This window comes from Myotis myotis, unplaced genomic scaffold (assembly GCF_014108235.1).
Source record: "Myotis myotis isolate mMyoMyo1 unplaced genomic scaffold, mMyoMyo1.p scaffold_m19_p_7, whole genome shotgun sequence".
Taxonomy (NCBI): Eukaryota; Metazoa; Chordata; class Mammalia; order Chiroptera; family Vespertilionidae; genus Myotis; species Myotis myotis.
The window spans coordinates 12,384,939-12,412,190 of record NW_023416379.1 but is presented as its reverse complement, the minus strand read 5'-3'; the positions used below and the strand labels follow the sequence as shown (position 1 = coordinate 12,412,190).

At 35.3% G+C, this 27,252-nt stretch overlaps 1 protein-coding gene across 3 annotated transcripts in view; it reads left to right on the top strand.

The window, feature by feature from the left end:
- CEP85L (centrosomal protein 85 like) overlaps positions 1–26,885 on the top strand; it is an 86,032-nt gene extending 59,147 nt beyond the window's left edge. For 2 of the 3 annotated variants that reach the window (XM_036316207.1, XM_036316209.1), the window contains 9 exons: positions 955–1,072; positions 5,777–5,956; positions 9,517–9,669; positions 11,610–11,764; positions 14,706–14,823; positions 15,329–15,379; positions 16,216–16,323; positions 18,135–18,366; positions 22,171–26,885. In XM_036316207.1, the coding sequence (XP_036172100.1) occupies positions 955–1,072; positions 5,777–5,956; positions 9,517–9,669; positions 11,610–11,764; positions 14,706–14,823; positions 15,329–15,379; positions 16,216–16,323; positions 18,135–18,366; positions 22,171–22,334 (1,279 nt within the window). In that variant the 3' untranslated portion in view covers positions 22,335–26,885. The remainder of the gene's footprint in view (positions 1–954; positions 1,073–5,776; positions 5,957–9,516; positions 9,670–11,609; positions 11,765–14,705; positions 14,824–15,328; positions 15,380–16,215; positions 16,324–18,134; positions 18,367–22,170) is intronic. The other variant, XM_036316208.1, reaches the window with a different exon arrangement.
- The last annotated feature ends 367 nt before the right edge of the window (positions 26,886–27,252 follow it).

Below are 27,252 nucleotides of genomic sequence, written 5' to 3'. Positions count from 1 at the left end.
TAATCAATGCTAGTTACACTTATTTTCATGTGCTTATATGGAATAAAGTAGTAAACATTTTAGCTTTAAAATTAAACACTAATTCAAACTTTTAAATATATTTAAGAGTTGAAATTTCAAAAGATTTTACTTAGGAATTAAAGACCTACTGGAGTATGAACTAGAGCGTAGACATCTGGACTTTCTTATTTTCTACTATTTTCTCTTGAACAGAGCCTGACATATAGTATATGCTTAATGCTTGATAATGAAGATTCTAGAAGATAGTTTTAATTGATTTTATGAAAAGCTTTAAAAATATTTGATATTTCTAATACAAGTGAATTTTGTATATAAGTAGTCACAGCTTGTATATATTTTGAACACTTACAATTTAGTGCATTGTACAATCCTGAAATTAATACTTTAATTTTTTTAAAAATTTATTTTACAACTAGAGGCCCGGTGCACGAAATTCATGCACTCGGGGGGAGGAGGGTCCCTCAGCCCTGCCTGCACCCTCTCACAGTCCAAGAGCCTTTGGGGGATGTCCAACTGATGGGGAGTGGGCCTAAGCCAGCAGTCGGACATCCTTAGCACTGCTACGGAGGCGGAAGAGGCTCCTGCCACCACCACTGGGTATGGTGGGGCTTCTGGATGAGCAGTGCCCCCCCTGTGGGAGTGCACTGACCACCAGGGGGCAGCTCCTGTGTGAGCATCATAGTAACCAGTCATTCGCTGTTCAGTTGATTTGCACATTAGCCTTTTATTATATAGGATTACAGTTGACAGTATCATATTAGTTTGAGGTGTATAACATAGTGATTAGACATTGATATACTTTACAAAATGATCACCCCGATAAGTCTAGTACCCATCTGGCATCATACATATTGCAATATAATTGACTGTATTTCCTATGCTGTACTTTTTAAAAACATTTTTTATACTCTGACTTCAATTTATGTTTTGCAGGCAGAAGCAACAAATCACCCACCTACACGAGCGGATAAGGGATAATGAATTACGGGCACAACATGCCATGTTAGGACACTATGTAAATTGTGGGGATTCTTATTTGTCTAGTTTGCAGGTAAGATTACAGAGGATTTTATAGTTATTTTATTAAAAAGGCATATTAATTTTATACTTAGACTTGTTCGATGCAGGGTTGCCACAAACTTTCATTTGTAAAAAATGCAGTAACTGCCAAGTAATAATGACAAGCACGATAAAATGAGGTATGCCTGTATTTTCTTTGGAGAAAGGTCTGTTCAAGACCTCTGTCCATTTTTTAATTTAGTTGTTTGTTTTTTTGATGTTCAGTTTTAGATGTTCTCTATGTACTTTGGACATTAATCCTTTATCAAATATGCAATTTGCAAACATTTTTTCATTCTGAGTTGCCTTTTTACTCTGTTGATAGTGCCTTTTCATGTACAAAATATTTTAATTTTTATGAAGTTCACTTTACCTACTTTTTTTTTTTTGCCCCTGTCTTTGGTGTCATATTCAATAAATCATTGCCAAATCCAATGACATTAAGCTTTCCTGCAATTTTAGGTCTGACATTTAGATCTTTGATATATTTTGAGTTATTTTTTATATATTGTGTTAGATAAGGATCCAATTTCATTTTTTGCATGTGGACAATCCAGTTTTCCAAAAACCATTTGTTGAAAAGACTGTCTCTTCCCCATTGACTGGTCTTGGCATCTTGTCAAAAATCATTTCACCGTATATGTGAGGGTTTATTTCTGATAACAGTATTTTAATAGAACTGTGCAGTTTGTCCTTGTAATTTTATTATTTTGAATAAAGGCTTTACTTGAATGATACAATTATTATATTACCAATGGTATGTAAAATATAATGTGTATCCGAAAGCTGAATAAAATCCTTTCTGACATAGCATCAGGCCAGTAGAGGGCTCTCAAAGCCAGTCAGCCAGGACAGATAGAAATAGCAAGGATATGGAAAAGGGGCTAGATTACTAAAACTATTACAAGGATTTTAAATTATGTAGATAATTAAAATATTGTTAAGAAATTTGATTTTAAATGATTAGGATAGTTAATAAAAGGGAGATACCGGAAGTATTAACTAGATAGATCTAGAGAGCTAATTAAATGGAAGGGGTTAAAAGAAACAACAAATATGATGATAAAACATTTCTTTAGCAAAGGGATTTTTACCTTGAATCTATCAACAACATTAATTTTAATGCACAGCATTTTGCATATGTACATTTTGGGGTTCATAGTTTGTTCATCCTAATTCCATAACACATTAAACAAAGAAAATAATACCTTTAATATTCTGTATATTCTAGGTTAAATAAAACAAGTTTTTGAAATAAAATAACATTCTTTTATGGATTTATAGGTGAAAAACATGATCTTGAGAAGTAATTTTTATTTGCCCATTAAAAACTTTTAATAACCTTACAGTCCTGATGACCTGAGACATAGGCATCACCAAGTCTTAGAGGCAGGAAATGAGAACTAGGTCTTTATCCTGAACTTCAGACTTCCTAGATTGTTTAAATGGCAGAATTGGTATAACCAAAGTGATTTGTACTATAATGCCTTATACTAAAATGTCAGCCTGTGGTTAACAGGACTTCATGGAAAAACAAAACAAAATGTGGACTCTTTTGTTAAAGACTAAAGAAGGACGACCGGGCCAAATACCAGGGAATTCATAAAATGCCAGGAAGTTACCAAAAATGCCAGGGAATTTACAAAACATAGTTCATAGTCTTCTGAAATCATGTTACTTTCTTGTTCTAAAAGCATCACTGGCTTTCCATTTTCTATAAATTAAGGTTAAACTCTGAACCGTGCTGTTCTACAATATGATCCACTTAGATTTTTAAATGTTTCTTTATACTCCCCGTTCTTATAACCTATACCTTAAACAGACATGAATATTCTCTGCATATATTCCATCGTTTGCCTTTTTGAAATGTTTTTTTCTTTTTTCTATTACCGCTAGAATCTTTCCTATTTTCAAAATCTATCTCAAAAGCCACTTTCCCAGTAAACCCTTTTTTCTCATTCTCCCAGTGCTGTCATCATTTATCCTCACACTTCCTGAGACTTTGCACTTAATATGACTTTTCTTTGTCTTCCATATGATATTGTGTCCAATATATAATTATATAAGGTTTCTTTTATGTCTCTCATAATCTATAATAATAAAGGCATAATATGCTAATTAGACTGGACAGCCAAATGACCTTCCGGACGTCATTCCAGACGTCCTTCCTGACGAAGCCGTGGTGGCAGGGGTAGAGGCAGAGGCTGTTAGGGGTGATCAGGCAGGCAGGCAGAGTGATTAGGGGCTAGCAGGCAGGCAGGCAGGCAAGCAGTTAGGAGCCAATGGTCCAGGATTGCAAGAGGGTGCAGGCCGTGCTGAGGGACTCGCCGCCCCCTGCAGTGCACTGGGCCTCTAGTTTCAGTTTATAAAAGGCAGTACCCAACTGTCATTTTTGACATACCCTGAACATGATAAATCTATTTATATGCTTTTTTATTGCATCTTCACCTTTGGGTCAGGTTTTTGTTGTTGTTGTTTTTTATTAATTCAACTATCTATAGACTTTTATTAGTTCAGCTATAGACTTTATAGACTCTTGTGTGTGTGTGTGTGTGTGTGTGTGTGTGTGTGATTTCAGTTCCAGGATCTTACTCAGGGTCTCACACAGCTAGCTTGCTTTTTTTTGAAGAGATGTCATAATTTATTTTCAGATATAAAATATGATTTTTATGTAGCTACCATTAGTTTTTTTCACTTAAAGAAAAACTATTTTAAATGTAATAATGTTGTATGCAATAAACCTTAATATTTCAAGAAAAACGATCCTAAAGATAATGTTATATGCAATAACATTAATATCAAGAAAAACGATTTTAAATATGATAATGTTACATGCAATAAACACCAATTATTCAAGAAAAATGATCTTACATATAATACATGCAATAAACATAAATATTTCAAGAATAAAAGGATTTTAAGTATAGTACTATTACCAAAATTGTACTAACATAGTATGATATCACAAAAGTTATAGGAAATATTAAAAATCTGAAAATAACAGGATTACTTCTATTATATTCTAGAATATTTTTTCCCTCTGGCTCTATTTTTATTCATCAGTTTATGTTGTTCATTATATTCCACAAATGAGTGAGAGCGTATGATGTTTATCTTCCTCTGACTTGCTTATTTCGCTTAGCATGATGCTTTTAAAGTCTATTTTGTTGGATATGAGTATTGCTACTCCAGCTTTTTTTTTTCTTTTCTATTTGCATGGAAAAATTTTTTCCATCCCTTCACTTTCATCTTGCGTGTGTCTTTTGTTTTGAGGTGGGTCTCTTGTAGACAACATATAGTTAGGTCGTGTTTTTGTATCCATTCACTACGCTACACCTTTTAAATGGAGCATTTAATCCACTTACATTTAGGGTTATTATTAGAGGTACTTATTTATAGCCATTTTAATTCTGTATGGCCAGGTTTCTCTTTCTGTTTCTTCTTCTCAGCAATCCCTTTAGCATTTCTTGTATTGTTGGCTTGGTGATGATGAACTCCTTTAGCCATTTTTTTTTTTTTGTCTGGGAAGCTTTTTATTTGACTGTCTATTTTGAATAATAGCCTTGCTGGATATAGTAATCTTGGTCTCAGATCCTTGCTTTCCATTACTTTGAGTACTTCATGCCATTCCCTTCTGGCCTGTAGAGTTTCTGATGAGAAATCATGTGTCAGCCTTATGGGAACTTCTTTGTAGGTAACAGTTTTCTTTTCTCTTGCTGCCTTTAAGATTATTCTCTCTTTGTCTTTAATTTTTGGCATTTTAATTATGATGTGTTTGGGTTCTTCTTGTTTGGGTTTCTCTGTGCCTCCTGAACTTATGTGACTTTCTCCTTTACCAGGTTAGGAAAGTTTTCTACCATTGTTTCTTCAAACACCTTCTCTATTACTTTCTTTCTGCCTCTTCTGGCACACCTACTATTTTAATATTGTTACATTTCACATTGTCCCACAACTCCCTTAAGCTGTCGTCCTGTATTTTTGTTTTTTTTTCTTTTTGGTTCTCTAATTGAGTGATATTTTCTTTTTTTTTTTTTTTTTTTTTGAGTGATATTTTCAACTCTGTCTTCTAATTCACTGATTCCAGCCTCAGCTTCCCCTAATCTGCTGTATATTGCTTCCAATGTTTTCTTTATTTGTGTTATGTCATCTTTATCTCAGACTGTTCGTTTTCATAGTTGCTTTATCTTTTTTCATACTGTTGAGCATTTTTAACATCATTACTCTGAGCTCCATTTCAGATAAATTTCTTATCTCTGCTTCATTTATCTCTTCTTCTGGAGAATTTGCTAGTTCTTTCATTTGGGGGTTGTTTCTTTGTTTCCTCATTTTGGTTGTCTGTCTGGGTTTATGACTATGTTTTAGGTAGATCCTCTATTACCACTCAATCTCTAGTGCAGGACAGTGTTAAAACCTTTGGGACATTTTGAGTTCTTCAACACCTCATTTGAGTTTTTATATGTATGCCTATCTATAAAGCCTTTCTATAGCTACTACATGGACACTTATCTTAGCACTTTGACAGTTTTGTTATATTTTTGTGTGTGACACTTTATTAAATGAGGGGCAAACTGGAATTTATGCCAAGATTTGTTTATTGCTAGAGCTTATATGTGCTCTACCTCATTTCCAATTTCTTTTCATTTATTCGAGACAAGTAAGCTTTTAAAGTCTTAACTGTGTTTTTCTTTCCTAATAGCCACAATATGAGAGCACTGCACTCCAGACTCCATTTTCAGATCCGTCAGTGTCCAGTTCCCAGCAAGAGGAACTTGAGCAAAAGCTTGCATCTACTGAGAAAGAGGTTTTACAGCTTAATCAGTTTCTCAAACAAAGAATAAGCCAATTTAGTGAAGAGAAGAAGAAATTAGAGGAAAAGGTAAGTATTTTTAATGAAGTTAAATTAGGCCAAAAACATTTCTTCAACATGCATGAGCGGACCCCATCAGAATTGAGCAAAATCTTAAAAAAGTTCATTATTGTCGGGAGAAGAGGGAGATAGGCGCATGCGTCAGGGTAACATGGGGTGGGGGGTACTTGCCTGTCAGTCTGGGCTGGAGAACGAAGGACTAAAGAAAGAATAATTAGGGATATCAAAGATATCAGAGTGGGTGCATGATGAAATGAGTTCCTAAGAGAAGTAGGGAAAGGTTGGTAACAGACAACAAGGTCGAAGGGGCACTCTTGGAAAGGAAGAGGAATTGCCTTCTGTGGAGTGAAGCAGGTAAGAATGGACATGTCTGTGCCAGGGAAACTTGAGGAAGGGGTGAATGTAGAGGCTAAAGCAGTCGTGGGCAAACTATGGCCTGCGGGCCGGATTCGGCCCGTTCGGCTGTTCTATCCGGCCCGCGGAGCCGAAAGAGCGGAGGGTTCTCTTGCTCTCCCCTCCGCTCCTTCACCAGCAGCAGTGTTAACATGTATTAGTTCACACAAACACTCCATCCATGCTTTTGTTCCGGCCCTCCGGTCCAGTTTAAGAGCCCATTGTGGCCCTCGAGTCACAAAGTTTGCCCACCCCTGGTAAAGTGTGTATCAGACCGCATGGAGCTGAGCTCCCGAAGGGAGTATAGCAGCTGGAAAATACACTCATTGGTAATGAATCAGCTACACAGCACTTTGGGCCCACATGAGATTGGATTGCATTGTTTTCTTCCTCATGTATTTTCTCTAATGCTGATCAAGACTGATTTTTTTTTTTTTTTACAGAAAAACATTTAATGTGCTAATAATAAGCCTAATAAAAGAAGTTACTTTTTAGTGAGCTCTTTCTTGTATGTGCCAGACAGCATGTTAAATGTGCATTCAGGGCATTTTCTTATTTAATCCTAACCTTCAGAAATCCCTGTGAGATTTATACTATGCCCGTATTTTAAAAAATGAGGTAACTCAAGCTTTGAGAAAAGTAATTTGAGAAATTTGTCTAGTTGCATGTAGATAGAAGTTGTCAAAAAGCTAGGAGTAAAATTCAAGACAATTTAACTCCACAGTTGATGCTTTGGTTATAACAATTATTTGTAAAAAATTTACAGAAAAACACTTCCTCACTAACCTGTTTTGTTCTAATTATTGTATTTAAAATAAAGAAAAATAAATTTGTTTGTTAACCTCTTCTAAAACAGGCCTGGCCCTCCTGTTGCCTTCTAAGAATGATCTTAGTGTTGCATAATACTTCCTGGAAGGAAAAACATTTAACTTTTATAAATAGGATAGGAAAGATTTATTAGTGATGCCTCATTTACCTGGGATAATTACTGGAATTCAGATTTCAGTGACCTCTGTGAACCTAAAACAACACAAAACTTTGAAGTTAAAAAATAAAATAAAAACGAAGTGCTTCTCGTTAGTGAGCAAGGCTGGAAAAAAACAAGACCCAGTGGTTATGGGTTATCAACTTGTGGTCAACAAATAACGGAGGTTATCCAGTAGGAGAGTGTTGGCAGAGATTTGTGATCAAGGGCAGCAGGCTTGGCATCATAGCAAAGAAGACAGTTGACCGACCAAAACGCATTGAAGACCACATGGCTGATCTGTTCCAGTGGCTGCTTTTTGAGGACATCACTGTGTCGTGTTTAAGACACTTAAACAACTAAGTGTAAATTCTGGAACACTTAGTAAAATAGACTAGTGGTGTGTTTACTTCTGTCACTCACAGAGTTATGTGCTAAGGAAGAGCAGGCTTTGTTGATGTGCAATCCAGCACAGCTGGTTGTAAGAGAATTGATGGGAATCTGGTTCGTGGTATAGAACTGAAAGGACATCGGCTTTAGTGTTCAGTCAGACAATCTATGCTTAAATCCCAACTCTGTCTCTGAGATTTGTGGTTAAGTCACAAAAGATCTCTAGGCCTCATATTCTGAAAGCGAATTATATACTATGTGGTCTTGCAGGTCACCATCAGTGCCAGCAGTCTGTGAGTTGTAATAGATCACAAGTTAAGTTGTATACCAGCACACTTGCCTTTAGTCCTGAGAAAGCCCCACTAAATAATGGGATTTGTCTGTTTTACCAGTTTTGCTTCTTACCCAAGGTAATAAATGGATTCTGATGTTACTGATAGAATGAATGAGATGTGATTCATTTTTCCAATTGAAGTTGTTTTAATAAAATTTGTTATACATTGGACCTGAAGAAATTAGATAAGGCATGAAGAAACTAAATTTTGGACAAGTGTTAGCTTTAGTAAAATATGAAGGACTACTCCATTATACCACTAATTACTAGCATTTATTTCCCTGGTGAAAATGGGAAAAGGCTGCAAAAATATTTTAAAACCCTGTAAACTTCTAAAAAATGTTAAATGTTTGGAAGACTGGTGATTTAAGGTAAATATGATTCTGGAGTTCACTTTTTAGGCAACTATTTATATGTGCATATTGTTTTTAATTGATCTTAAGTATGAAAGAGCTTTGCATATAAGGTGGAATTTAAAGAGTTTATTTTCATGCAAAGGTGAATTACTACATAGAAATCTGGGGTCTGACCTACACAGATTGGGATTTTCTAGTGTCATGTGCTCTATGTGTTCTATAGTAGGTGCTCAGCTAACATATTTCATCAATCCTAAAATGACATTAATAGTAAGGCACAGCTTTATTTTATGTAATTTTTAGTACACAGGCTGTAAGCGTAATTATGCCACAATGCCTTAACAATGGTCTTGCTTGAGGTATGGATTGGTATGGCTAGTCCCCTTATCAGTTCCCAAGTATTTAATAATTTCAGTAAGTCCTCCTAGATTTTTCTTAGTTAATTTTTAAAAAATCTTTATTGTTGAAAGGCCTTCTAGCTTTGATTGTATTGCTTTAGTCCATGATAAGCAATTCCTTTGCAAGTTTGTTAGTAACAGAACAGATTTAATTATTTGTAGTTATCTTCCTTTCTTAATTCAAAACATTTGGATATAACTTTGCAAGAAATAAGAATTGGATTCATTCCTCCAGAGAATGACTTGCTTCGCTGATTTTGAAATTATACCTCGTGACTCTGTTTCTGTGTCATGCTGAATACCCAATAACTTTTGTCAGTGCCAAAGTATAATGTAAAATTTTCAACACATAGTTTCAACATGTACATAACACTCTTGAAATGCCAAAAATAAGAATAGCCTTGACCAAATTTTCACATACGCAGGCATTAAAAACTAGAGTAAATAATACAATAAAAACTTTATTACTGCTACCTGGCTTCCTGCAGTTTAAAAGATGCCATCAGCTGTAAATGAAAACAAAAAATTGCAAAAACTTGATTTCAGTGCTATGAAATTTGAAAAAATGTGAATATTAGAATTGATAAAATAAAGTAAATCTTACTTGAGTTGGTGTGGTATCAACTATAACCTAGAACTGTTGGAGAATTCAGTGATGCCTAAGATTAGAATGTTTGTTTTATTGTTATTTTTTAATGGCACAAAACCACTGAAGATTTATAATCTTTTTATAGCTTAAAACTAGAGATAGATACATCAATAGCCTGAAAAAGAAATGCCAGAAGGAATCTGAACAAAACAAAGAAAAGCAGAGAAGAATTGAGACCTTGGAAAAGTATCTGGCTGATCTTCCAACTCTAGATGATGTCCAGAGTCAGAGTCTCCAGGTAACAGGAAATCCAGTGCTCGTCTTTAAATGGCATGAAGAACATATTTTCAGTTAATGCTTTAGAAATTTCATAACTTCTATAATATAAAATTTTAGTTATAGAATTGTCTAATTATAAGTTAAATCTGTTTAATTGCTGTTTTTAGGATTAACTTCTAATTAGAAACTGTTCATCTAAGCATAAGTAGATCTTTCTTGTTAATTTTACCTTCCAAATGAACCTGTATGTTAACTGTCTCACTTTATGTTCTACTCTCAAAGGTAGTTTCCAAACCAGTCTGACATACCTACCCCATACACACATTCACACAGTCTGACTTTTCCCAGTATTCTGTGAGATCTCTCCAACAAGACCTTTTTTTTACTATCTTTCCAGATATTTGATTTGTTTTCCTCATCCTTCTTAATTTTTCCACAAATTCTTTCTTATATTTTATGATCTCCATTTACTCCTTTGCCTTCTTTTCTGACCATTTTTCTTTCTTAGAGATACCCCCTCCCTAGTCTTTCCACCAGTTCTGGGGCCTGTCCTCCTAAAACCCTATTTATAAACCACCTTTTCAGTCTTTTTTCAAAGTCTTTCTAATCATGGAATTTTCGGCCTCAGCACTATTGACATTTGGGGCAGATAATTTTTTGTTGTAGGGTTTGTCCTGTGCATTCAAGGATGCTTAACAGTATTTCCGGCCTCTACCTACTAGATGTCAATAGCACTGCTTTGTCCTTCCCCCCACCCCAAACCAAAACTGTTTGCAGATGTTTTCAAATGTCTCCTGGGAGGGAAACTTGCTCCAGTTGAAATCATTGGTCTAATCCACAGAGTGCCACTATTCTGCTGACTCTAGACCTACAACACATTCTCTGTTTAAGTTAATTTATAATTTGTATAACTAAGAGAGGGTGACTGAAGGAGGAGGACAGGAATTTGCATGACCAGGAACAGCAAGGAATATAGATTTTAAAACATGGGTTTAGACTACCTGGGTTTATACCACATTAAGATGGCTAATGTAAAAAAAAGAAGACAGGAAGTGTTGGCAACAACGATGCAGAGAGTTAGATTCCTTATGCACTATTGGTCAGAGTGTAAAATGGTGTAGCCACTATGGAAAATGATAATTTTGTCATAAAAAAATTAAAAATATAATTACCATCCAATCCACCAATTCCACTCCTGTGTATATACCCAAAAGAATTGAAAGCAGGGTCTCAAACAGATGTTTGGACATGATGTGTGTTCATAACATGATTTGCAATAGCCAAAAGGTGAAGGCAGCTAGTGCCCACCAGTGGATGAATGCATAAGCAAGATGTGGCACATGCACACCATTCAGCCTTAACAAGGAAGGGAATTCTGACACATGCTACAAGATGGATGAACTTGAGGGTAATTTCTTATGTAAAATAAGCCAGCCACAAGGAGATAAATGTTGTATCAGGTCCCTGGAGTAGTCAGATTCATAGAGACAGAAAGTCAAAGTGTGGTTGCCAGGGGCTGGGGGAGAAGTGGATAGGGAGTTGTTAATGGGTATAAAGTTTGTCTTGCAAGATGAAAAGAGTTCTGATTATTAGTTGTACAATTTTGTGAATATACTTAACACTACTGAAATATACAGTTAAAGATGGTTAAAATGGTAACTTTTTTGTTATGTATATTTTGCCACAATTAAAAATATAATTTAAAAAAATCCCTCAAATTGAGATCATTCACCTTCTCTCGCTGTCCTCTAGAAGTTTTTGATTCCATTCTCTTCTCCATAATTTCATTCTCCCAGCTCTCTTTACACAAAGGAGGAAATAAAGTGTTAGTGAGGGGATGAAATGAAAATACAGTGTGATTTTAACCAGTGTATTAATCTTTGAGAACACAGTAACAGTATCTAGTAGAAAGACATTTAATATTTCATGTTTTATGAAATTTAAAACATTTCTTCTTAGCTGCAGGTTCTAGAAGAAAAAAACAAGAATTTGCAAGAGACTTTGATAGATATGGAAAAAAAGCTTGAAGAGATGAAAAAACAGGGTCAAGACAAAGAGGCACAGTTAATATGCCAGAAAAAGAAAGAAAAGGAGTTGGTAACTACGGTTCAGAAGTAAGAAAACCTTCAGTAATTCTTTTGTTATTTTAAAATTATTTATATTTTTCATAAAGCATTTCACTTAAAAATATATTAATTTATAATTATTACTCTTTATTCTTTTTATCTTAAAGAGGTATTATTAAGAACCAGAAGTAATTGTGTCCTTAAAACAGGTTGTCTCAGTTGTTGTTTAACATTTTAATGCAGCATACTGACATCTTGCCAAAGGGAGATAAGTGAAAACGCGAAGTGTCAGGAAGAGGGGCAGCCAGGTACTCAGACTGATCTCCTTAGTGAGGTGTGTCCGGTGACCTGATTGGCTCCTCTGCACCTTGCCGCGGAGGGACAGATAGGGCCGTTTGCCATGGACGGTTCAGTTTGACTGACACATCTTGCCTCATGGGATCTTGCTTTTAAATCACTGCAGTTAGAATTATAGGGATTATTATTTGTTAGTATATTTAGCTACTGTATTCAAGCTGGGAAATTAATATTGGATTCCTGAAAAATCTGGACAGTTGTGTTAAATATGCATGTACACGTACTCTTCTGTCTTGTAAAACTTAAATTTATTAGATTATTGATCATAAATAGATAAAATATCCTGAAGAATGAGACAAAAAAGCAACAAAAAACTAAATTTAAGAAATATATTCTTCATGCTTATATCAATCATATATAACTCAATGTATTCTCAGCTATTTAATCAAAATCTATCTGATGATTCCATGTTAATATTGCTTTACTACTTTCAGAGTCTTAAGTATGTCTGGTCTCTTTTTTTTCCTTGGATTTCAGTGCAGAAAATTGCAATTTCTGGGACAATTCAGTGTTCCTCAGCTAAGCTCCAGAAAAATTCATACACTTTGATTCTACCTTTACTTTTCTCCTATTTTCTGCTTTCTTGCTCTTTAAGGGAACTTTTTATAACTCCACATCGTATATCCTATCTCTCGTCTCAAAATAGCTTTATGACTTCCACTAATTCTACCATATATCTTTTTCTGTCATCTTACTGATAAAATGAAAAGAGGTAATGTATCTGTTCTCTTTTAATAGGGCATTATGATTGTAAACTCAAGCTGTGTTGTTTTATGAATATAGAATTAAGAACACTTGAAAATAATTTGAATGTTTGTTTTGTTCCAGTGTGTGCTTTTACATATTTAATATGATTTTATACCTTCTCTTTTATTTAGATTTTTCGCTTTTATTAGGTTTTTGGAGACATTGAGACTGGTATTTTTTATTTGGAAAGACTAAGTACAGTGCATTTCAGAATACATTTTCCATTTCCTAATTTTATCTTGATACTCTCTGAGATGATATTATCCCAGAAAATTTTGCTCAATTTCAAATGGGTGCAAAGAACCAGAGAAAGTCTTCTATATTCTTCAGTACTTGTATGGCTATGGCGGCACTTGACTTTGTGGGCAGGAGTGTTATTTCCGTTTCCTCAGCTAAATGATACAGTATTCCCGAAGTGCCAGAACTGCAGATGTATATGTGACTTTGTTTATATCATTACAGTTTTCGGTTTTGTATAATGCTTTATGAATACATAAGAACTTTTGAGATTTCAAAAGAAATGAGAAAAGTTTTCATATTAGAAAAGTAAGTAAATATGTGGGTGTGATCCCTAATAATGCAATAGTTGATACCTTTGCTGATCAAGAGATTTATTACTTTTCTAAGTGAGCATGCTTTATAACACAAAGAAAATGAGAATGGATATATGAAAGAAGACTTACTTGGTATTTTTCCATGACAATACATTTTCCCTTCCTCATTGTTGGCTCATTTTTCAAAAGTTTTATGTCTTTTGGAATGTTATAAATACATAGTTGTGTCTTGACTGCATTGGGGGAAAATGTATTCTGAAATTGAAATAATGTGTTTTTCACTTTTAGACTGAGAAAGCAAATTTTTTCATGGCAGGTAATATATTACAAAGCAGTACACTACATTTGTAATACATATAACTTCTCTAGTGCCATTATTTACCAACACATCTGAAGCCCATATTGTATATTAGGACTGTGAATTCTTTGTCCACAATCTGAACATGGCATTTCTCTTTTGAAATTCTATAAGCATGCATTGAGCCAAACTGAGGACATTGTCAGGAAGCAAGATCACAAATGCTCCTTTGTGTTTTTTTTAAGGCAGAAAACACAGGATAGCCATAATACTTGAAAGGAGAAAAATAATGAAAATAGCAAAACCCAAATAAGATGAAGTCTATTTCTTTTACTATTCTGTAACTCTTGAGTATGACCACAAGCTAAAGTGGAGCTATTCCTAAGTGTCTTTCTGTTATATTTTGGTTTTGGTCATTATTGTAAATGCTATAATTTTCTCAGGGCTAATACCATCCTCCCATTTACCCTTTCATTCTCAGTGTGCCAGAGGGTCTTTTGTCTTTTGTTCTTCTAAAATGCAACTCTGTTTCATGGCTAGCATGAGAAATTGTTAGGTGAAGTGATACATATATTAGATTGCTGCTCTTATTAATAAAGGAGAAATGTAATTCTGCTGGTTTAGGCAACAGCTATCTTTACAAACTTTTCCTGAGCTCAGAATGAAGGGCAAAAGATGTGTATTCATATTCTTAGGCTCCCTACCACAGTCATCTTAACCCAGTAACTCTGCTTTGGTGGGGGAGGAAGAGCAGAGGGCTTAGACCTCAGAGCTCGGGTGAGGGTGATGCGGGCCTGAGGATGCCACATACTAAGCAGCTTGACTCTGGTCTCATTCCTGAAGAGGTGATCAGCCTTCAGTATGTTTCTTACTTTCATGAACTATAGGTACTCAAACTTATTTATATACTGTCCGTAAGTCTTGATTAAAAAATATTATAGACCCTCAGAAGGGGCTGTATTTATGTTGAAATTTTCTACCAAAGTTAGCATCTAGAGCCCATTTTCTTTATATAATTGTTTTTCTAAAACAGTTTGCAGCAAAAGGTAGAAAGATGTCTTGAAGATGGAATTCGCCTTCCTATGTTAGATGCAAAACAGCTTCAGACTGAAAATGATACCCTGAGAGAAAAAAATGAGAATGCTAGTAAGGTCAGTACGTATCTTTCATAATAACAAGAAATCAATGCTATGTGGTCATGGTCATATGTGTAGATATATAACTTGGAGTTATTTGATTTATATTTTTTATAATATTTAATAGCTGATGGAATTTTTAGTTTGCATGTTTTTATTTGGAAATAAAATACCCATTTAAGTAAACTTAAATAAAATCCAAACTGGGGAAATTATATTCTTAGAAAAAAACAAAAGGATATCTTTTTCCTTCCTACATTATTCAAAGTCTGTTTCAAAGTTATTTTTGTAAATTGCATTAGAGAAAATTTTTATTAAGAAGTAGGAAGACTTTTGCAATTTTACATATGTGGCTATTTAAAGGATACTTGGTATGAATACTTTTATTAAAAAATTACACCCTAATTTTTTAAAAAAACTTATAATTTCCTGTGATTTTCTTTGTTTTCTTGAAATACCAATACTTTTAAAAAGCACTGGGAAAAAATTGATTCAGACTGGTATGTTTTCTGTGTTTTAGATAATAGACCGCCAACAAGATGAGATTAATAGAATGATTTTAGAAATTCAGGTAAGAAATGTTTTGTGCTCATTTTAATTTAGCTACTTGCCAGTTTACTCTTAATGGTTACACAGCCTAAACATATTAAAGCATATGTATATATTTGTGTGAAAAGATTAATAGCACTTGAGATGACGTTGCAAATTCTTTAATATTAATCTTCCAGTTTTTTAGAACAGAAATGCTGCTCAGTGAGTCAATTCTTCAAAAAATTGTGAAGATTGTCTATTCCTTACTTGCCCTTGTTTTAATTGGGTGTAGTCTATCTCTATTACTAAACACACATTTAGTTAAGGTCATCATGATCTAACTAAAGACAATGGACTTCGTATTTTTATTATTTTTTATTACTATTATAATATTTATTAGATAGGAATACATTTCAAAAACCTCATAGGATTTTTCATTTTATTTCCAAAATGATCTGCTTGAATTAGTTTATGAAGTGTTGTCCTCATTTCTGTTTGTTCACCTGCCAGTGGGAGGTCTGACAGTGGTCTATTTTTAGTCCACTGTGCAAGAGCCTTCTCCTTCGTAATAATTCTATGTGTATTCTTCCTTTATTATCAAAACATAGACATAAGTTTATTTGTTTATGTATTATGTAGATTTAATATATTTTACCCAGATTAAAAACGTTCTTGGAAAAGATGGTGTTTTTTTCCCGTTGTAGACATCTGCTCTAGAGGTAATACGGTTTGACTTAAATGTGAGCACTTCATCTTCCAAGGGACTGGGGGGGATGATAGATCTAAACTATTCAGAATCAATATTCCTTGTTACTTACCAGATTGCATTTTGCTTTCAATTTTAACATGCTTTGTTTACAATTCTCTTTATTCTAGTCTATGCAAGGGAAACTTTCTGAAGAAAAGCTGACCACTCACAAGATGATGGAAGAGCTGGAAAAGAAAGAAAGAAGCCTGCAGAGATTAACAAAAACATTGCTTGATGTGCGTAGAAGAAATTCAAATTACTTTCAAAGGATGATTCAGTATCTATTTAAGTTAAAGCAGATGCTTATTTTGTACATATTCAAAAAACATTTTTAAATTGAAGATTTGATTTTGATGTGCCATTTAATTAAATCTATTGTTTCTTACTAAAATTATAATAAAAAGACAGACTTATTTTTTTGTCTTAGAATACAATTTCACAGACATTACTCTAAGTCAAATGTTATATAGAGATTAGGCCCAAAATCATCGAATAAGGCGTAAATTGAATGTACACAATTACCCTAGGGAATCTTTAAGGAAGATGCAGTGTTGACACTGTCATTGGAACAGATTACACTTCCTTCACTTAATTATGAGATGAACTACTTGGCTTGCATTTCAGGACATGTTATATAGATAATACTTAATTTTAGTTTTTAACTGTCATTGTGACATTTGCACTTAAATACTTCAGAATGTATTTTCAAAAATTTGAGACATTTTCCTGTATAACCATATCACAATCGTCACACCCAGTAAGAATAATATGTCTTGATATTTGATAATACCCAGTCTTCTTTACAAATGCTTTTTATAGTGACTTGAAACTAGCATTCAGTAAACACAGTGAGTTGCATTTCCTTTTGTCTTATAAACCTAAGGCCCCTTCTCCCAAGTTAGTGACTTGTTGATAAAACGATGCCTGTTTGTCTTGTAGACTGTTATTTGTCAGACTTCTAGGTTTGTCTGATTGCTTCCTTGTGGTGTCATTTGTCTTGTTCTCTACCCCCTCTATTTTCTTGTGAGCTAGAAGTTAGAGCTAAACACATCGTTAGATTCAGGTCAAGCATTTTTTGTAGGTGTTGTTCACATCATCAAGTTATAAGTTTGGTTATATCACTGTTAGTGACACCAGTACTCATCTCATTGGGTGAAGGGTGACAGACCGATTGTTTCCAGTGTCATGTTAGAGCCTCTGCAAACAGCAGGCATTCTGTGGGTGGTGCTTAGGCAACTGTGTGAATATGTAGTTTGCCAGCACCCTCTACTTTGTTGGTTTTAGTATCCAACGGTGATCATTATCTGCATCATTAGATGATTAAAAGAATGGTATTTTTTTCTAATTGCATCATTCCTCTTACATTTACCAACTGGCACTCATCTATTTTTAAAAAATCTTTTTCTCATCAACTCAGGCTATTTGGTTATTCTGAAATACAGTCCCAGTTGGAAAGCTAATTAAACTTACCGTTCATGAGCACTTTTCAGGATGGGAGTAGATGATGACAATTTGGGGGATGAGGCGAGGGTAACTTTCTCGAAGTGTAGCAAATCATGAGTCATATTGGTAATTCAAATTTAACAATTTACAGTTGTTCAGGGTCTTTTTTTCTTTGAGTTTTTAGTTGTATTTTTCTCTTACACTGAAAATATTGGTTCTGGTTACTATAACAACATACATACTTAGTAACTAAATCACTATTGCTACTAATACCATAAAACTACAGGATGAGGTGTAAGTTCCTTTGTGGTTCATTTTGTTCTTAGGATAAATCTTGTTTTAAAAAAATACATATACAACCAAGATGCTCATTATGTGAGAGACTCCTAGAAACTAAGACAGTTTGGAATTGTATTTCCTCTGTAGGGCAAAGGAACCATTCCATTATTTAAATTATTTTTCTCTTTTCCCCCCCACTAAATTTGGTTCATGTGCATATAGTATTCCATTGTTTCGTTTATAGACTTGGTGGGGGGAATGTTAACCTGTATGGCTTTTGAGTACCTATCCTCTGTTTTAACCATGTTTTCTTCATCCATTGCAGAACCAAAGACACACAGAAGAGACATGCTCTGTGTTGGATGAGGGCCAGGAAGCAGACCAACCCAGGCAGCAGACGGTTCTTTCCAAACGACCACTCTTTGATTTGAGTGTGATTGACCAGCTGTTCAAGGAAATGTCCTATTGTTTGTTTGACTTGAAGGCATTGTGCAGTATTCTTAATCAGCGGGCTCAGGGCAAGGAGCCAAATCTTTCATTATTACTGGGAATCAGATGTAAGTGGCCCATGACTTGTCCTTACGGTATTGCTTAACTGTTAGAAACCGGTCTTCATGAATTAGGAACTTCGGACTGCATTTTCCGTATTTGTTTTTAATCTCCTTTCTTACGTAGATTTCGAAATCTCCGAATCATTCTGTGGGTCGTGAATACATGTTTTTACTTCATTAGTAGGACTTACCTCATGCTTACAGAAGTGAGCGTGGCCATAGGTGATATGGAATGGCAAATCTATCTGCGTGCTGAGCTGTGCGGATCTCTGATGGAGTGATGATAGGTGTGGTTTCCTGACCACTCTTCTAAACATGATAACTCTGTTGGCTTTCAATAGACCCAGCCATCTGTCCCCTGGAAAATATTGGAGTAAAGATACTCCCTCGCTTTCCTCTGTAGCGTTTGTTCTGTGGAGGTTTTCGTGCCTACAGGTCTCTTGCTCTTGTCATGCGTACCTGCTGGCTTTGTCCCTTTCGGTGTGACACCACCCATTCTGGTCACGCTGCCTTCCTCCACACGGAGTTGTGACAGCTGCCACAGGGTGTCCCAGTGTCACGTCCCTTCTGTGCTGCTGTTGCAGGGACACTCATTTCTGCATGTGCTTCTCAATTTTATTATTGACGTGTTAGTCTCCTTTTAATACAGAAGAAATGGACTTCAGTGAGGAGGTAGGAAAGGAGTCAGGTCATTTATGCAGCAACATGTTGTATTGAGTAATTACCTAATAATATAGTAAATATGTACCTAGAGAGGGGACTAGGTTTTTTTCCAGTTTTATAAAGATTCCACCATCTTGCCCTAACTGGTTTGGCTCAGTGGATAGAGCATCGGCCTGTGGACTCACGGGTCCCAGGTTTGATTCCGGTCAAGGGCATGCACCTTGGTTGTGGGCACATCCCCAGTGGGGAGTGTGCAGGAAGCAGCTGATTGATGTTTCCTCTCATCGATGTTTCTAACTATCCCTCTCCCTTCCTCTCTGTAAAAAAATCAATTAAAAATATATTTAAAAAAAGATTCCCCCATCTTGTATCACAATAATTATTTTGTCAAACCAAATACATAATACTCTTGATCAAAATGTATCACTTGTTAAATGAAACGTAACTGTGCTCAGAAATGTTAGCAGAATTTCCCTCATATTCATCAAATGCCTTCTTCAGTCCAGGCGTGATAATGCAGATAATTGGAACATAGCCCTTGCCTCCCACATTAACCACATTCTGAGAGCGTTGTGATAAGTATAATTGAGATGGGCACAGGGACAGTGGGAGAGCAAGGGAAAGCAACTGAATCTACCTGGTAAGGGCTATGAAGACGCCATGGAGTGACTGGTGTTGGCTTGAATCTTAAAGGAGGAGTTTGCTAGGTGAATATGGGGTGGCTCAGTTAGCAATGATCTCTTGGAACAAGAAGCAAAAGCTCAGTGTCAGAACTCATTTTCTCCACCATTTCAGAGATGGTCACTCTTTTACTTATTCTGTAACCTATATCTACACCTATATAATAATTTGTTAATGTTTTCAGTAATAGGATAAGAGAGCTATCTTAATATGAATAAAAGGGAGATTTAAGAACATTGCCACAGTCATCTCTCCATGAATACTCTATCCAGTCTTTATAATTTAACCCCAGAATTCTTACCTTGGAGTTCAGCATTGTACAGCTAATTCTTTTGAATCTCCATCTCCTCACTCTGTGTATTATTTGTTGGCACTGCTCACCCATGCTTTTTTGTTTGTTTGTTTTTGGGTTTTTCCCCCTTTATTGAATAAAATATTACAGATGTGTCCTTATCCCCCCAATGTTCACCCATGCTTCTTAAACGCTCTGCCACCATGGTGTTCATGACGTCACCCTGTAGGTCTGCTGCTACCTTTATGACTGCTCAGTCTCAGACTTCTATGGAATTCTCTGCCCCTGAAATACTGAGCTCCCCCAGATACCTTGTGTTGTTGGATTTTTGTTTCTCTTTTTAGATGTTTTCTTTGAATAATCTTATTAATATCCTGTTGTTGTGTTCTGTTATCACTGTACCTTTGACACATAGAGACATTTATCTCTTATTCTGCCTAGAATGTCCCTTCTGGGCTCCTGATTATATTGACTTGTACGTTAGGACCAGCTGTTTCATAGGCATCACAGATTCAATATTTCCAAAGCAGAGCCTACTTCTCTTCCCTCTGTAAACCAACTCTTCCTCTTAGTGAGTAGCACTATCCACCTGTCACCCCAATTGGACTTTATCCTCTTTCCTCTGTCGTGTGTCCCATACACAATCCCTGGCCCCTATGCATATTGAGGGTATTTGGACTCTGTTGTTTTTATCAGTCTCTTCCTGCTCCTATTGTGTATTTCTGCCATTACAACTTCATTGCACTGTGGCCTTAATTCAAGCTTTCCTCTGGACTGGTCTGCCAACCATCTTGCCCCTCCCCCAGTCCATTTTTCACAGTGCTGCCAGAGTGATCTGTGGACTTCCTAATACTTACACTCTCCAAAGTATAGGCGGGTAGCTCACACCTGTCTCTTCAGCCTTATTTCTTGGCACTCTCCTCTCTCATAATTTGTGCTTTACCGTATTAGAGCTGGTTACTGATTTTCTTGAAGTTTTTCAAATTCTGTCAGACTATTTGGTTTTCTGCTTCTATACCTTTGCTTACTCTGCTTCCTTGGCCCTTCCAGTGAACCTGTTCACTCTACAGTCGGGGCACATATGGGAGGCAACCAGTAGATGTTTCTCTCACATCCATGTTTCTTTCCCTCCCGTCCCCTCCCTCCCCTCCCGTCCCCTCCCCTCCCGTCCCCTCCCCTCCTTGGAAACATGTCCTTGGGTGAGGATTAAAAAAGTAATAAAATGAAAGAATAAGCCACTATATCTACAGGGTGTCCCCCCAAAAAATGTATACACACTTTAACAGCTGATAGCTCAGTTTTGAAAATGAAATGTATTTTAATAAACACTGCCTTTATAATTATTCAAAGTGTGTGTACATTTTGGGGGGTTACCCTACATTATTTTTGCTGACCTCAACATCTTGGATCATGGCAGGTATTCACTTAATGTTTGTTAAAATAAGTTATCTGTCTCTTATGGCTCTAATAAGCTACCAAGGTCAATGAAGATATAAAGAAAGGTTTATTTTACAGTCACTGGCTCCACCTGCTTTTATGTTGAGATATGCTGACAGAGGAACTGGAGTAAATGATTAAAAGCTATCTGGCTTAGGGCCTCACCCTCAGTTATTCAGCCATTGGGTACCTAGCAATCAGCCTAATTCAATTGCTTGGGATTTGGGGGTCCCAGTTTAATATATATATATATGTGTATATATACATATATACATATATATATATATATATATATATATATATATATATTTGCCATATATTTTGAAAATTTGTTTTCATGCCAACAAACCCACTTTGCAGTCTATAAAAATGTGAGGTATCACCCTCACTACACAAATGATTTTCAGATTTTTCTCAAATGGGAAGAACTAAGTGGTCTAGGTAAGCTGTAATAGAGTTGCTAGAGGATGATTTTTTTCTACTTTTGGAATATTGTCATCCATTAAACATGAATTTGTGTGCATTACTGTATGAATTTAATACATTTTAATTAACAAAGTTTTGAAAGGACCAAGTAGATAAGACCTATTTAATTATGAATGATGCATAATTTAAATCTGACCCCGAATGGTGTTCCATGAATAACATTGTATCGTCAATGATAATTAAGTCGAAAATCCTAAAATGCCTTTGTTCAAAAAAATGTGAGACCTTCTCTCCCTATTTTATTTCCACAGCACTGAACTGTTCAGCTGAAGACACTGAGAATGACCACAGCCCAGAAACACTCACTAAAAAACTGTCCGATGTCTGCCAGTTACGGAGGGACATTGATGAACTGAGGACTACCATATCAGACCGCTATGCTCAGGACATGGGCGACAACTGCATTACTCAGTGATCAAGTGCTAGTCCCACAGCAATAATGACCTGTTCTTCAATGCTGCTGTGCTAGCCTTCACATTTCTTTTTAGGAGCCATGTGGGTCTACGGCCACACCACCCTGAACACACCCAGTCTCGTCTGATCTCTGAAGGTGCCATGTTGGAAAGTTGCAAGTGACATATGACTTGCACATAGGATCTTTTTTCTGTGGATTTCTTTTGTTGCGGGGAAAGGGGATATAAGGCGGTCTCAAAGGGCTTATCTAATCAGGACAATCAATCAAATTACAATTTGAAAATGTGATTAAGTATATAAGGGAAAAAAATTCTGTATTCTCAAACTACTGAGGGTAGGACCAAGCTGTGAAGAGTGCCCTTTGGATAAAGGGGGGAGGATTTCTTTTTTTCCTATGTTTTTGTGTGACTACATGTTTGTGTGTGCGTGCGCATGTGTGTTTATTCATAAAATAGTAAGGATTTCTAGGGTCAGAGCAAAGCTTCTGAGAAAGACACGCACTTGTATTTTTTTTTTCTTTCATGTAGAAGCTTGTGTTAGACTTTGGGGTTTCAAAGGCTGGCCGAGCAAGAGTTCCCACAGCAGGCAGGTGTTCTAATAGTAGCACAGGAGGCAAACCCATTGTGTTTTGAACAGCCGCTGTGCCGAGATGATGAGGTGTAGGGTTGAGTTGGTTGTAGTACTATAGATAGGTCAACTTTTTTTCCAGAAGGATTGATTGCCTTAAAGGTGTGAAATTTTGATGTGATCTTTTTCACTAGCATAGTAAAATTACATAGTATATATCACAAGGCAATTTAACATAATTTGAACTAATTTTGACATGTTCCTTACTATTTATGGTTTCTACTTATATGTTATATACATTTGTTTAATGTAAGCAAAGCCATATATAATTAATGCAGACCTTTTAAGGCCTCCCTATTCTTGTAAAAGATTAACAAAGTGACTCTAGAACAATAGCCTATTTATCCAAATCTCAAGTGTTTACATTTTAACAGTTTTATATATGTTTTAAAGTTGAAACTACTTTAAGAAAAAGCCAGCTTGTCCTCTTTATATTTGAATCATCACAAGCAGAAAACAAAATTTAAATTAGGTGATATTTCAATTCCTTTTATTAGGTAGGTACATTAAAAACAGGCGTTTTCATAGAATACAGACTTGGTCAGGTTAGTTCTACTGGAGTACATGCTATCACTAAGAAATGGAACTGTTATTTAAGTAGACATGCAATCAGTTAAACTTCCAAACGACTATCTCCCTGTTTTAGTTGGTAATGCGGAAGGACTGTATATTCTATTTCCTTCAGAGCATTCATTACGTTGTTTTGAATATACTTTGTTATGACAGTCATTGTCCTTTATAAGTTGGTGTGTTTTCTTTGATGCAGCTAAGTCTCATTAAGTCAAGACGTAAGAGGTAAACAGAATAAGGGGTGTGAGTCAAGCAAGGTAAGAGCAGAACACATGTCTGTTTTCTTGCCTGGCTTATATCCTGGTATAAAGGCTGCTCCCGGAAGAGATTCTTCTTAAATATTTTCAGCAGTGAAAATACGGTGTAAGGCCTTGAAGAAGACTGCCCAGTTCAGCATTTGGTTCACGTACAGCTCTCAATAAGTTACTTTTAGTTATATTGCAGCAGTCAATTATAATACATGGTGAGGGCATCAGACTTCCCTCTGTTCAGTGCCTGAGTCCTCTCTCCTCTTCTTAGTCCTTAGGATCTGGACACTAAGAAATCAGTGCACGGTAGTGATTCTGTATCCCAAGGCCCCTAGCCCTAGTAAGGAGGGACTGAGCACTAGTAAGAACTTGGCTTTCTCATGTGTTCATTTGCTTTCTAATGTTGGTGGGTTGAGGATATTCAGAGAGTAGTAAATTTGTGCCCAAAATCTGAGGCAAAGAATTCTGCCTTGTAAAAATTAATATCTATAAAAATGACCCTTTATAGTAAAGTAGGAAGGAGCATCTAAATGAAGCATGTATTTTGATATTCTTTTTTAATAGAATCCCCACCCTCCACCCCAACCTTCACAGTTTTGGAAATTAAGGCACCCTAAAATATAGTACTAACGGGCAAATAATCACTGATTTACCTGGGTCACTAGGTTCTTACTTAAATATCTCCTAGTTTTTCAGTATATGTTTGGGGATTTTATGGTTATTATTGTTTTAAACAAACTTTTGGTCATTTGTTTTCATCTAGTATAGATACATTTTGTTTGTAGCTTAGTTGGGATAAAATATTTTATTTTTTAAAATAAGTTTTCTAAAACTTTTATAGAATTGCACCTAATTCATATGTCTTGAGGTAAAAAAAAATTTAACTTAGTAGGAAATTAACAAATTACTGCTTATATATTTCACTTTCCAAAATGTATACACTCCATTAAAAAAAGGAAATTAAGATGTGATAGTTTAGGTATAGCCTTGAATTGCAAAATGTAATCTCTTGGAGTCTGGAGTTTGTGAAAGGACATAGATAAGTGATTGGCCTTGGAAGGTATTTTGGGAGAAAATCAAACTAGTAGTATATTACTTCATCAGTATTTAAATTTGATTTTCATTTTTCAGAAAATGCACGTTCCCAAGACAATCTCTGTGTCAGTTTGAACGAGGTACTCTTGGAAGTTATTACAGTGATATAGGTCTGAGGTGAAAAGTAACCTAATTTTAAAGTAAATCTATTTGAAAATTTCCTTAGATATGAAAACTTTTAAATTATGCTTTTGTGATTAAATGCTTGTCTTCTAAGGAAGTATTTTGTGCATTATCAAAATTTACTCTTAGTCTTCTGGGTTTTGAAGTTGAACTTATTCGGCCTCAGTCACATTAAAGCAGAGATAAAGTAACAGTGGTCTCAATAAAATACCCAAATTACCTGTGCAGATCAAAGGCACAATGGTTGTCTTTTCATTTGATGTCAGGAAAAAAGGATGACTCTAGTTAATTGTTAGTAATTTGCAGTGGTCTTTCATTTTAAAAAGCCTCAGTGAATTGACTAGATATTTTCATGCCTGAACTTTTCTTTTAAGAAGTGTGGCCCTGTTTTATATTTGAAATAGGATTCAATATTTAATGTTAACAATATTATATTTTAGTGAAATTTATTTTGGTTATGACAGTGCAGTGATTAAACTGAATTAGATTTCTTTTAGTAGTTTGTTAAGGACAATCTCAAGGGCTAGGAAGTGTTGCTAAAATAGATATTGTACATTTATGACTTATGAATAAGCTTATAAATTAATGTTGTGATAGTTCAAGACTTATGAATCTCTTGAGGGTATTTTTAAAGGAACTACTTTATTGGGAAAACACTTTTTCAGTATCAGTCATAGTTCATTGAATAGCAGCTGAGAACTTGGACTGTGGTTTTACATAGCACAGTTCTGCTCAGCCATACCTTGAGTTTGGATTATTGGCATCCTCTTACATAGATCTCTATCATTGTAGATATGTAATTACAGTAATAAGCAGTTCTCATAACCATGCTCACTTAGACCGTATCACTTGAAACTGCCAGTGGCTATAGCTCTCTGAGCCAAAGCTAATTCACTTCATTTCCATTCTTAATTCTTTTCAGTACTCACAAAGCAAGAAAAACTATTTGTTGCTATATAGAGTATAATTTCCAAATTCACCCCAAAATGCCATGGTGGTATATTGCTGTATGGTAATATTATACATTTAATAATATTTAATCATGAAGGGGAGAGATTTTGGATTTTTTTTCTTATTTAGAGGAAGTATTGAGTAAATTAGGAATGTATTTTCAATTTAGTAAGTCATTAACACTCTTACAGCTGCATACAGAGAGAACCTTTCGTGCCTTTTTGCCTGCAGTAAGCATTCATTTCTATTTTACAAGAGCTATAAGAATGTTGATGACTATCGCACCTTGTTAGACTCATTAACAATTTTTTTAAAGCAAGGAGCAGTTTTTCATTACTAGGTAGATAACTTAGTAAACATGACAGGAGGTGTCGGATATATGTCTTTGGAACCCAGCCTTTTCCCCATATTGTGAGCAGGAAACTCCTTTGGAATGTCGTGTGTGAATGCGTGTGTACATATATGTATAAATAGTTATTTAAATATATAAACATAAAATTCAACATCACGCTGGTGTGATGGCAAGAGTGGTAAGGTGCTAGGTGGTCACATGAAAAGCACAGCAGAGTGTATAATCAGTCACTATGGCTGGTGGTTTTTGTAAACTAGGTTCAGTTTTGAACCACCCAGAATACCTCATGTGTAAATACAGTGGTCATGACTTAATTGAAATACAGTCCTTGTAAAAAGAATGTGAAGCCGCTGGTTGGCTTATGCCTTCTGATCTGTCATTCTTGCCTCTTTTTTGTAAAGGGGCTGTTTTTCTGTTTGTTTTGTTTTTTAATAGGGTTTACAGCTAGAATTTTGAATGCCAAAGTTCTATTTATTAAATTTTTAAAAAAGTTTTCAATGTTAATGGCTAAGTATTTTTCCACTGGATTATTGTTTGTTGATGTTGGACTTTGTATTTACAGAGAAATAAAATTTTTACTAAAAGATTTATCTCTTCCAAGTGCTTAATTTTAATATAACAGTGTATTTGAAATTTCAGACTCGAACTTTCAGTGACAAGATTATATTGACTTGTCCTTTAGGTAAAAGCTTTCTATAAATAAGAGAACCTATGACTAGAAAGTGGAGACTTCTGCTTTAGGTCTGTCTTACACTTTATTTTCAGTTACTAAAAAGCTTTTTCTCATGGCCTTCCCATGAAGGGTACTGAGATTTTTTTTTTTATAACAGGTGCTGTAAATCCATATCTATATCCATTTCAACTAATAGTGCTGTGTCCCCCATTTGGATTTCGAAAATCCCCATTTATATCAAGAGTGTTTTCTTTTCCAACAGAGAAAATTTGATTTTAGT